This window comes from Sander vitreus, chromosome 10, assembly GCF_031162955.1.
Source record: "Sander vitreus isolate 19-12246 chromosome 10, sanVit1, whole genome shotgun sequence".
NCBI lineage: Eukaryota > Metazoa > Chordata > Actinopteri > Perciformes > Percidae > Sander > Sander vitreus.
This window is the reverse complement of record NC_135864.1, coordinates 23,719,800-23,732,127: the sequence shown is the minus strand read 5'-3', so window position 1 is coordinate 23,732,127 and position 12,328 is coordinate 23,719,800. Positions and strand designations below refer to the sequence as shown.

The window sequence follows — 12,328 nt, the reverse complement described above, 5'->3', positions numbered from 1 at the left end:
CAGTAACCCTAATAGCGAGGCAAACTACCTCCCTTTCCGGTGGACCAACATGGGACCATTTCTGAAAAAATATGTACTGTACTGAACAGAGAGGGACAAATAATGAATTGAGCCATGAATTATATTGTTCATCAATTTAAAATAATTTTGCAAGTCAAGAAAGTATAGAGTATAGTTGCACTTTCTACCGTGATAAATCTGCAATAAAGGCTTCTAAACCAAAAACTCCAAAATCAAACATGTTGCAACAGAAATTTTATCCGCATTTGGGGAGAAAATGATTGGGAAAAAACATTGACAACCAAGAATGTATGTTTAATATATAAACTGCAGTAACCTCTGTTGAATGCATGGATGTACGGTGTTGAAGCCAACAGTTGACCAGGAAAACAGAGTACTCAACTTGAATGTATGTTGCTTAAAAGTTATAAGTAAGTTGATAAAATGTTATGTTTGCTATTGCCAACCATTCCGGTTTCTGGGGGTGTTTCCACAGGTTGCAGAGAGAGTAGTCTCACATTGCCAGACCTTCCTCCACAGCGCTGTGGAGGAAGGTCTGGCTAGTCCACACAGCATTCCGGGAAATGAGAAAAACGTGCTCTGGTTTCTTTAAACCAATCACAATCGTCTTGGACGGGGCTAAGCGCCAGACGGAGCAAAATAGCCTCGTGAAGGAACTTGTTTTGGTGGAACGTTCAAAAGTTGTTTTAGTCGTGCAACAGAAAACTCAGATTGGACAGATAGTCTAGCTAGCTGTCTGGATTTACCCTGCAGAGATATGAGGAGCAGTTAACCATAGTCCTCGTAAATCCACCAGAGTTTAGAACGCCAACACAAAGAGAGAGGAGTTTGACGGACATCCGGCCGAAAAGAGATCTCACATCTGGCGGATTTTCCGGCGGCACCGGAGCAATCCCGGAAGTAGAATGTCGTGGATATAGAATACAGAGAGAGTGGTAAAAGCTACCTGCATCCTCCGTAACTTTTGGGAGACGAAGAGAGACGGTGACGTTGCCCCCCTCTCCGCTGTCGAACAGCGTGGCGTCCAGCATCTGGAACGTGTTGGGAGGGAAATCTTTATAACCTATTTCTCCTTCAAGACAGCATCATTCACACATCACTCATGAGCTTTAAAGTGAGGCTTCTGTTTTCTGTTTTTCTTTTTTTTTCTTTTTGTTGTTGATGAAAATATTAATCAAATTGAGAATGTAAATTGCCATTCATAGTCTTCCAAACGTGAAGCACACACGTTGGTGACTTCACGGACCACGGAAACGAAAGCGCTAGAAGAGAAGTCATCGGACTCAAAGTCAATAGTTGCATCCTTAAATGACTTGAGGAACACAACCACTGTTTCCAAAGTGCAAGAATCAGAAAGGAATTCGTTGCCACAGTAGTTATACTACGTGGAATTTGCCTTGGTGATTGGTGCATACATACACAAACAAACACTAATTAAACATTAATAAGATTAAATAATAAATACAGAAACAGAGACAAATATATACATGGTACATTATATTCTGCATGGTCCCGATACTTAGCTAGTCTCTTACATCTGTGGCCGCCATCGCTGTGTCCTGTGTTTCACTGAGCATCCAACATGTAGCTACTGGTTAGATACTAAAACATTCTTATTCTTCTTTGTTTTTCACATAACAGCTATTGGATACAAATAGAGCTCAACGGTGCGTTTTTAACAACTCTGGTTCTGGAAGTGTTTTTCCCCATTGATTTGTTCCACTGACATTTCAAAAATTGCTTAGGGACCGTTCGGTATTTATGGAATGGACCACCAGAGGAAAATAGGGGAGGGTCATGTGTTTTTATTCTTTGTTAAAAAAAATTTTTTTTAGTCTAGGGGTCACCCAACTTCTGTATTCATGAGAAAAGCAAAATTTCAAAGTGGCTTGTTTGGTGTGTATTTATCCATGTAGCTCCATGTAGCTCTCTCAGTCTCGGCTCTTATCGCTAGCAGATGGGTCCCTCCCTGTTTAGTCAGCCAGACCTGTAGCTTAGAGACCGTGGAATTTCCCAAACTGAATAAATCCCGCTTGCACATATAAGCACAAAACTGCTTTGCTAGCTCAATCGTGTTGTACTAAGACATCTGATGAAAAAATACTTGTATTCCTTAGCATGATTGCCATACTGTTTAGTTCAAAAACATCCAAAACACCGTACAAAAACATAGCTGACCAGACGCAAGCTTTTATTTTGAAAAGCCGAATCTCGCGCCGCGGACAGCACCAGCCAGCAGCCGAGAAGGCATGAGATGGGAGGTATATCCATTTTGGAGGGTCATCCAAAATGTATTGCTGGTGAAGGGAGGGTTAGGTCTATTTTGACTAAAGGTCCCAAAACTCCTCCGGTGGCCCCTTAAATAAATAACGAACAGTCTCTTATATAAAAAGTTTTAAGCCTGGAAACAAGCCAACCAGCTATAAGAGGAATCGTGACCATAACACATTTGAGTTGGCGCAAAAAAAACGTTTTCAAAATGTCAAAAAAGTAAAAAGTATAACACTGTGTACAATAACTTCATATACTTCAATGGTAGAAGCTCGCTGTAGTAGGTCGGGGTTTCGCGCATACGGAAAAATGCTAAACCTTTTCATGGTAACAGCGAGATGGACCAATCAGAGATGTTGCTGTTACGCTTAGGATTGTGGGTAGTGTATGTATCTCCATAAGATCGCAAATAAAACATGCCAGAACTTTTCCCAGATCAGCAACTTTGACCATAATTGCCTTATTTAAATTTTCCATTGGCTGTTCATTATCTTAACCTTAAATAATTGTAAATGACTTGTTATATTAAACAGTCATATTTTTATACCTATTGTAGAGATCCATGTCCTCCCTACCTAAGATGTCAGCCTTGGTTGCAACATGTTTTTTTTTCCCTTTGTTTTTTAAGGTTTACAGATGTGCCTACAACTCTAAAACACCTTTCATGGATGCTGATACTTCACTGCTCTGTGTTTCTGTGTACTTGCGTGTTCCCTTTTGTTTTCTGTCACTATGTGTTTTATGTATTTCTCAGTTTGTGTGCTTCTACAGCATCTGTGACTCACAGACAAACAGGACAGCAGGTGGTGTGTGATGTAATATGGGGCACATATAAGTCTGCTGTCTGTCTGCTGGATCTACCTGAGGAGGAAACTGGAGACAACTCACTGGCAAACTGGACCCCTAATGGGTTCAGCTTTTAGAGATGTCTAAATATGCACAATGAAACTTTTCTCTTGGCTTTAAAGAGTGCAGAAGTTGAGACCTTTTCTTCATGGGTTTTCTCTGAGAGACTGAAGCCACAACGATTTTTATGACCAATTTTGTTCAAAGTGAACATTTGATTGGTCTTAGTAATACCCAACAGTAGTGTATCTGCGATTAGTGAGCAGAGGATGTCATCGCCAGGATCCAAGCTCCCTCTGCTGCTCTATGGCATCCTCCTGTGCAGCTCCTTTGCTCCGCTGCCAGTCATCAGCAGTAAGAGACGGAGCATAGGGAGTGGCGGGCCAGTGGCTCGGGATGGCTCCTGGGACAAGAGGGAGGAGACAGCTAGAGACGGAGAATACCTGCTGGGGATAAAGAGACTGAGAAGGCTTTACTGTAACGTGGGCATTGGCTTCCACATTCAGGTCTTACCGAACGGCAAGATCAAAGGCGTGCATAATGAAAACAGATACAGTAAGTCATTTTGCCTTTCAAATAAATGTACAAATGTAACCAAGACTTGAGTAAGTAGATTGGGGCCATTGGGTCCAGTGGTTCCTGTACGGATTGTTCAAATGCTTTTTCATTAGCAAATATGTGCTTATTTTAACAATTAAATGCAAAGCATGTCCAATAATATCTGGTCAGTTTATGTGAATAGATAATATGGAATTTACTTGGGCATTACTGGAAAATGTGGAGCAACGATTCCTAAATGTAAAATATCCTGTGTGTGTGTGTGTGTGTGTGTGTGTGTGTGTGTGTGTGTGTGTGTGTGTGTGTGTGTGTGTGTGTGTGTGTGTGTATGTGTGTGTGTGTGTGTGTGTGTTGGACTTCTGTCCAACTTGATGCCGGCTTGCTGTGATGTCATATATAACTTCACAAGATAGAGGCAGCGGCAGTTTTTGGGCATGATGGGAAACGTCTGGATTTCTAGCTCATTAGCTCAGCTGTTTAGCCGGAAACATGACAATAGAATCTTCTTCATGTTCTGTTTCTTTGAAAATATTTAGATATACTCTGTGAACAGATCGTATATTCTGTGCTAGATAACTTGTATGACCTTGTGGAGGCTGATTACATTCATTCCAAATGTAGCCTTTGATAACAGAACCTGAAGGATTTTACTCTTGTAACATAATAACACAAAATATCTGCTAACAGGTACATGAGGAGTTAGAAAATAACCTCTTTATGGACACTCTAACTGTACCTGACCGAAGGAATGAATGATGAAATATATTTTACTTCATTTTACCTAAATCTGCATTATTATTTTTATAAGACTCTTATATTTCCCTCCCATTCTGAGTGACTTCCTGCCAGAGACCCAGCGCTCTGGTTACACCGATGATGTGATTACGACTTGTGATAAGTGATGCATTTCTTCTAATTACAATTCAAGCAATTATTCAGTTGGAATGCTGACATGATAAGCCAACAACTCATCCCTGCTGACTATAATCAGCCACTCTACACAGCATTTCAAATCCAGACTAGAGGTCGGACAGAAGCTATACATTGATGTTAAGCAATTTCAGATCAATGTTTTCAGACTAAGTCCCGGACTCACACAGACTACCTTTATCTGTGGGAAGGCCAGCTGCTGGCCGTGACTAGCCCTAACATCTCTGCTTTCTCTGTTCTTGGGGATCAATCCAGTCTTACCTCTGTTTGGCTGCCTGTCAGCAGCTAAAAACTGTAGCGGTGTAACTAGTCTGACATTGCCAGACCTTCCTCCACAACGCTGCGGAGGAGGTTCTGGCTAGTGCACACAGCACTCCGGTATAGGATACAAACGTGCTCTGGTTTATTGGCATTTCTTTAAACCAATCACAATCATCTTGGGCGGCACTACGCGCCAGACGGAGCCACGGTGCCTCTGCAAAATAGCCTCGGGGAAGGAACTTGTTTTTGGTGGAACGTGTATGTTCAAAGGTTGTTTTAGTCGTGCAACGGAAAACTCAGATTGGACAGATAGTCTAGCTAGCTGTCTGGATTTACCCTGCAGAGATCTGAGGAGCAGTTAACCATAGTCCTCAGAAATCCACCGGAGTTTAGAACGCCAACACAAAGAAAGAGAAAGAAATGAGTGACATCAGGCGGAATTTCCGGCGCCATCAAAGCAATCCCGGAAGAGGACCGTCGCGTATATAGACTGCGGTGTAGCAGTCAGAGTTTAGTAATGTGGTTCTACTGTAATACCAGATAGAGCCACATGGTGGTGTCCTCTGTTTTTCATGTGACTAAAGCTAAGAGCTGTGGCCTTCAGTGTAAACTAACTCCTAGGACTTCTAGCTCTCTGCACCTGCAGCAGCCTAGACATCTGTCTTCAGTTCATAGCGACACATAAAGCCTTGATCAATCATTACAGATATAGCCTACCATTAATGGGTTCATGACATATAATGTGTGATTTCAACAGCAGCTGTCTGTTGAGAATATGCTTCCCTAAGCTAGCCAGAAGAAGTTAGTGTGTTACATTTGATGAAATGGAAGCGTGTCTGTCAAGAGAAGCTTCTCAGAACTCTTTCCATGTGGATTGGCCTTTAGTGTGTAAATGTGTTCTGTTTAGTTCAAAGTGCAACACATGAATCAGCCACCGTCTGTTGCCTGCATGTTGCCTGCATGCCAACATGCCTGCAGTTTAAATACCTGAAAGATAAATGTGCTTTAAAACAAAAACATGAAGTGCATCACTTATGCAATCTGAGGATACATGAACATTATTCAGGGGTTCAGGGGTTATTCAGTCCCATTTAGTTTGAATTTCCCTTTATGCTGCTGATCATTTCCATGTTTCATCCCAGGCCTTCTAGAAATGTCCCCCGTGGAGAGAGGAGTGCTGACTCTTTTTGGAGTGAGAAGCGGCCTCTTCATCGCCATGAGCGACAAAGGGAAACTCTACGGCTCGGTAAGAAGGGATCAGGCCTCGTTCATTTGTTACAAGATGTGTGACCTGAACTGAAAGTGGCAGCATTCTTTGCACAGATGTCTTCCATAAGCAGTGTATTGATATGGTGTAAAGTCAAACAGCATCATCTCCATGCTGGGATGTGTGAGGGTCTCTGGTTTCTACACATCTGAATGCTGTAACCTGGATGTTAACTGAGGTTTGGAAAGATTCCTTAAGGTAGTTGAGTCCCCTGTCTGCGAACAAAGTAAAAAAAGCTCATCTCGGACCTGAGCTTCAACTAGCTGAACCTAAGGGCTTGATTCTGTTAGTGGCACTGTAAGTAGTAATGGGGGATGATGTGGACCAGAAGCTAAACTAACAACCTGCATGCACAGGTATAGACCTTTTTCACGGCAGACATGTTGACATGTGATAGCAGGAAAAGCACAGGTGTATTCAAAACCATTAATGATCGCTGCATTCCACTTAGCAGAGGCCCTGGTATTGTGCATGCTGACTCACTGAGATATCTTACTGGGACACTTGATGGAATTGAGCCATCGTTAAGATTATCAATCTCAGCTGTGCTTTTCCTACTATGACAAGTCAAAATGTCTGCTGTGAAAAAGGTCCAATACAAAATAATGTTTAAAAATGTAAATAAAGCATTTTAATCAGACACTTCAACCAGGAATTAAAGAAAATCTGTCTGTACTGATCTATTAATGAAAGAGTGATTCTTCTCACTTAATGTCCACAGCTGCTTTACGTGTGTGTGTGTGTGTGTGTGTGTGTGTGTGTGTGTGTGTGTGTGTGTGTGTGTGTGTGTGTGTGTGTGCGTGTGCGTGTGAGAAAACCTCTCTCAGTTCATGAAATCCCTGCAGCTACGTGAAGCATCAGCTTAGACACATCTGTCCACTGTGTGTATCAGGATTAAAACATCAGATTACACTATTCTGTTGCTCATGTGGGAGATATTGCATTATGATGGGAGATATGACCTCCATTCAAACCTTTCTGGCAATAATGATAACGTTTTGTGGCTTTTTATGGCCTTTAATTGACAGGATAGCTTTAAGGACAGGAAAGGGGAGAGAGAGGGGGTATGATAGGCAGCAAAGGGCCGCGGGTTGGACTTGAACCCATGGCCACGGCAAAGGACTACTGGGTGAGCTAGAGGTCGCCTCACAAAAGTTAAGTTACGATGCAAACTTTGCAATGTCACATTAATTACAATATGATGCCATCCGATTCAATATGAGATCAAGTAGAATTGTGACTTATAAAATGTCATCTAAAATAGCAAAGAAAAGAGTATTGTTGCTAAAGTAAAGCATAATTGTTACTGTTACACTTATTCAGCCTCTTTTTCATCTTATCACTATTATTAATACACTTCCCTAAATGTATCCAGATCTCAGAAGCCCCTCCAGCAGCACACTTGGCAGATAGGTTCAAAGTCTCACTCACTTGTCAGACAAGAACTGCATGCCACAGAAACTAAACAGATCAGACAATTCTGATCACAAGATTTGCCGCCAATTTATGTTATGATGCGGCTTATTTTCTGAAAATCTTCAGAAATCAAGTTTGCTATACTGTAATCAAATGTGATGTATATGTTGCTCAGGGATCCACAAGTTCAAAGAGTTTACATCTCATACTAAAGATCTGTTTCTGATTTAAAATGCTTTACATTGATATCGTACCGCAGCATCCTCCAGCTTGTCACACTGGGAAACACCTGACGAGATGTCTCAATGAGCAGTAACAGTATTATTAAGGTGTCCGTTAGTGATGGTGTGATTTGAATACACTGTTACCTGTGTAGACATGCAAGTGTAGATGTGAGGTGTCAGAGATCTGTGCACGGCGCCTTGACGATACAGAACAGACCAACAACTTTGGCAAGGCGCAACATGAGCCGTCGTCCAACAGTCATCTAACGATTACACGCCTAATGTGAACACTTTGAAACAGCCTCACGCAGCCGTCTGCCTCGTACATCCAGAATCCAGAACATCTAGACCACATGTCTCAAACTCAAGGCCCGGGGGCCGAAACCAGCCCTTCGCAGACTCTGATTTGGCCCGTGTTACAATGTAGGTTCGCAATAAATGTTGGCCCCCTTGTTGTTCACCAAACCAAACAGACAGGAAACTGTTTTCAGACTGTTATTATGCGACACTCAGAGCAGAATTTGGCAGATTTGCCGACTTTGAGAACCAAAGAGATTGCATATTCAGTCTGTGAAACACGTAAAAAAATTTAATCATCATTTTGCTTGATTTGCTAAACTCTATGATAGCTAAGGAACTCTTTGGTGACTTTTTAGGGCTTTATGTCAACCGAAGTGTGACAAAAGTCAAAAAGAATGGAAAAAAAGCAACAAAAAGTTGCAAAAACAACAAATTAATAAAAATAAAAAAAATCACAAAAACGTCTGAGAAAGCCACAAAAAAGTCGGAAAAAGCTACAAAAATGACGACAACATGCAGTATACAGTCAAAGATATTTTACTTTTTTCGATGTCTGCATGTCAATAAACCACACAGAATATTTGTCTTTTTTTCCGGAGTTTATCATAAGACTCTCTCTCCTGACAGAGAATTCGCCCTTTTTGGATGGTCAGAGGACTCTTTAATCTTGCCTCTACGCATTCAAACAGCTTTACTGATGGGCATGGTTCTGGCAAAAAAAACAATTCATTCTTAAGGACTGGAAAACATCAAATCCACCATTCAGAAACTGGCCACCTGAACTTGTTTCAGTGATCCACCTGGAGAAACTGCGTTCTAAGTATTCAAAACATTAGCATAAATGGGAAGAATCCTTACTTATGCAAGTAAGTATGCACTGATTTGGTCTGTGCCGGTCTTTGTTTGTTTTTTGTATGCATACTACTGGACATCTTTGGGTTTTGGTTTCTTTGGCTTGGAGTTAAGATGAGTTGGGCATACTTGTACCTCTCCCCCCCTTGTGTTTATCTGTGTCTGTCGGGACCCGACGGTACCCAACGGGCCAGGTTCGGCCAGATATTTAGAAATGATGTTGGGGTTCGGGTCAGGCTCGGTCACATCAGCGCGATAAGGCATTGAACATTTTAAATTTATAAAAGCTTATTATGTAGGTGCGCCCCTGTGTTAACGTGCGCTTGTTCCCCCGTGTGCGCTGATACGCTCATCTGTTGACATTTCTGAATGCCTTCCTACAGTTGCTTAATAAAAGCGGGCTTTCCACACAAAGCGTTTGTACATGTGTATTAGTATGAGAAAAAAAATGAGATTTTAACGGTGTCAGGCTCAGGCCAGGCTCGGACAGAAAAATGCGGCCCGTTCCGCACTCTAGTCTGTACGCGTGTATGTGAGTGTGCTTTTTTGTTTCGTTTGTATTTTGGGTGTTTTTTGGATTTTTATATATTTTGTTCATATGTTGTCCTTATGATCAGATTATAGACACTGAACTGTTTATGTGTTATATCTAACACACCCTTACTCCACATCACAGAGAACATTTTAAAATAACTGTTGTTTTGTTTTTTTATTTGCTTGGAAATAAACAACCCATAACTGTTCAAATTAATTTCAAATAACTAATAACAATAACAAATAATTAAACTGAGATGAAACTAATAATAATTCAAATACAATGCTCAGAAATGGGACCTAAAAGTATGAGAACTATTAATATCCAGATGACGCAGATCCCCGGTGTCCGCTGCTTCTGTCTGATTTTATTCCATGTCTCAGTGATGGTACGTGGTTTCCTCTGGCCCCGAGCCACAGGTGTAATGTTTTATTTGGTAACATTGGAGTGATCAGCTCCAGTTAAAGTTGTTGTGAATGCTACCTGAGGCTAATGCAGTCATAATCCAAACACCAGCTAGTCATCCAACAGTTAGTCATCCACTTACTCATCTAACAGCAGGCCTGTAGGTAGGTGGTTGGTTAGGGGGGGGGGATAAATTGACCTTTGGCTGAAGCTGCTCACAGACCTCTGTGAGGGAGCCTGCCAAGCCACTGCGGGGTTTTTCCCTCCTTATATTAGTATATACTAGTATTATAAGTAGAGAATGTCCGATACCATTTTTTGCTTCCCCATACCGAGTACCGATCCAATACCAGTGTGTCACATATTTTATTATGTTTTAACAGCTGTATATTACTATCCCTGTATGGATGTGATATGATTGCCTGGCTCAGGTTAAACTCTTTGTGAAACATGAACAAACACAAACAATGAATGCCATAGAACTTTCTTTTATAATCCAGTTTAACAGTCAGTGATAACAGAAAAAACCCAATAAATAAACAAATTTAAAGTAGATCTTCTTCAGTATGAAACGGTTAGTTCTTGTTGGACAATGTATGGGTTACACTATTGTGTTGTGGCTGCTGTAATATGTTTTCTTTATTCTTTATTTTGTGCAGAGTAGAGTATGTTGTGTGTGGACATTGAGAGCGGAAGCTGTGGATGAAATAACTTTTGTATTGGTGTCATGTAATTCTGTGTGGGATGGGGCCACTTGACGTGGCATGACACGTAATTAAAAAAATCTTAACATGGCAAAATTTCGTTGTATCGGATCGGTGCATTAGCTCGGTGCATATCGATACCGATACCAGCATTTCAGGCAGTATCAGAGGGTTTTCAGATACTGGTATCAGTATAGGAACAACTCTAAGTATAAGTATCTATGGTGAGGGTGACACAACGAGGACAGCTCCTAACCCTGATGCCATTTGTCCACAAAGCTAAGATAGCTGACTGTGTGTAGAACTGAAATGCTTCTCCGTAGGACAGGGTGGCCTGCTGTCGCCTTCTCTAACCTGCATGTGTCCGCTTACAGCTGCTGCAACCATGAGACAAACTCCTGATTTTAACAAGATCCCTTTCCTTTTTTTTTTTTTTTTAATCTTTTTCATGTCATGAAGTCCTTTTCTCTTTATTACTACAAACATGATTTAGTTTAAACAAGGAAATGGAAACTGAGAAAATTGGACAATTGGGGGGAAAAAAACATCTAATTTTAACAAGAAACTAGTAATATTTGTCATGGTGGATGCACCACCTACACAATACCACAACAGTGTCCATATCGTCTGGTGTAGGCGGGTACATTGTATTGTCTGTTGCAACCCTTAAATATATGGGGGGGTGGGGGGGGTCATGGGCATATTATTGTAGCAATATTATTTCCAAATGTGTGTGTCAATCTGTACTCAGATCAATATATGCACTAAAAAAACTGAATGTAAATGGCCTTTTATTATAGCTGGAAAAACAGATGTTGATGAAGGAAAAACTGCCACGTGCCTTAAAGGATCAGTGTTTGTGAATTATGATTCTGATGTGTCATCAGGAAAGGTGGAAGTTGTTGTCTTACAAACCATCCCAAACAATGGCCACATTCCAGAAACTGAAACAATGATTAGTATTGAGTTGATAAACGATCATTTTGTTTTATGAATTAAAATATGTAGAAAAGGTCCAGAGAAGAGCTACTGAATTAATCCCAGGAATGAAACATATGTTGTATGAAGAAAGATTGAGAAAACTAAGCTTACCGACTCTTGTATACAGAAGATACAGAGATACAGAGGATGATTTTAGGTTAGGATGATTTAGGATGATTGAGGTGTATAAGCTTATATATATATATATATATATATATATGAGCTTCCAGAAGAAGTTGTGCGTCAGTTAACTCTTTCAAGAATAGGGTGTATACATAGTGTCTTTTAAAAGAAAAAAAGATGTAATGTACAATTATAAAGCTGGTTTGTAATTTATGTAACTTATTTATGAAATGTAAGTCATTTTTAATCATGAACGGAATGTGCTTTCAAATTTGTTGATAGCATTTTTGGTTTTGTGTTGATTGAGTCTGGAACAGAGGATTTTATATCCTGTACCAGAAAATGTTCAATACATTTCAATACATTTTCCTCGTCTTCCTCTCCTCAGGGCCACTACAACGATGAATGCAAGTTCAAGGAGAATCTCTTGGCCAACAACTATAACGCGTATGAATCAGCTGCCTACCCCGGCATGTACATCGGCCTCAGCAAGACCGGCAAGACCAAAAGAGGCAACCGGGTCACACCCACCATGACCATGACACACTTCCTTCCCAGGATATGAATTTTAAGATCAAAACTCTCAGCAGTACAGAAGAAAGCCAAGGCCACGGTGTTCTCCTTCTACAACTAA

General features: G+C 40.8%; 1 protein-coding gene across 1 annotated transcript; it reads left to right on the top strand.

Annotated features, from left to right (window-relative positions):
• The first annotated feature begins 3,407 nt into the window (after positions 1–3,407).
• Positions 3,408–12,259, top strand: LOC144525014 (fibroblast growth factor 4-like). Its single transcript, XM_078261514.1, has 3 exons — positions 3,408–3,693; positions 6,030–6,133; positions 12,083–12,259. Exons 1-3 carry the CDS (start codon positions 3,408–3,410, stop codon positions 12,257–12,259), a joined length of 567 nt encoding a protein of 188 aa, XP_078117640.1.
• Positions 12,260–12,328: the final 69 nt, after the last annotated feature.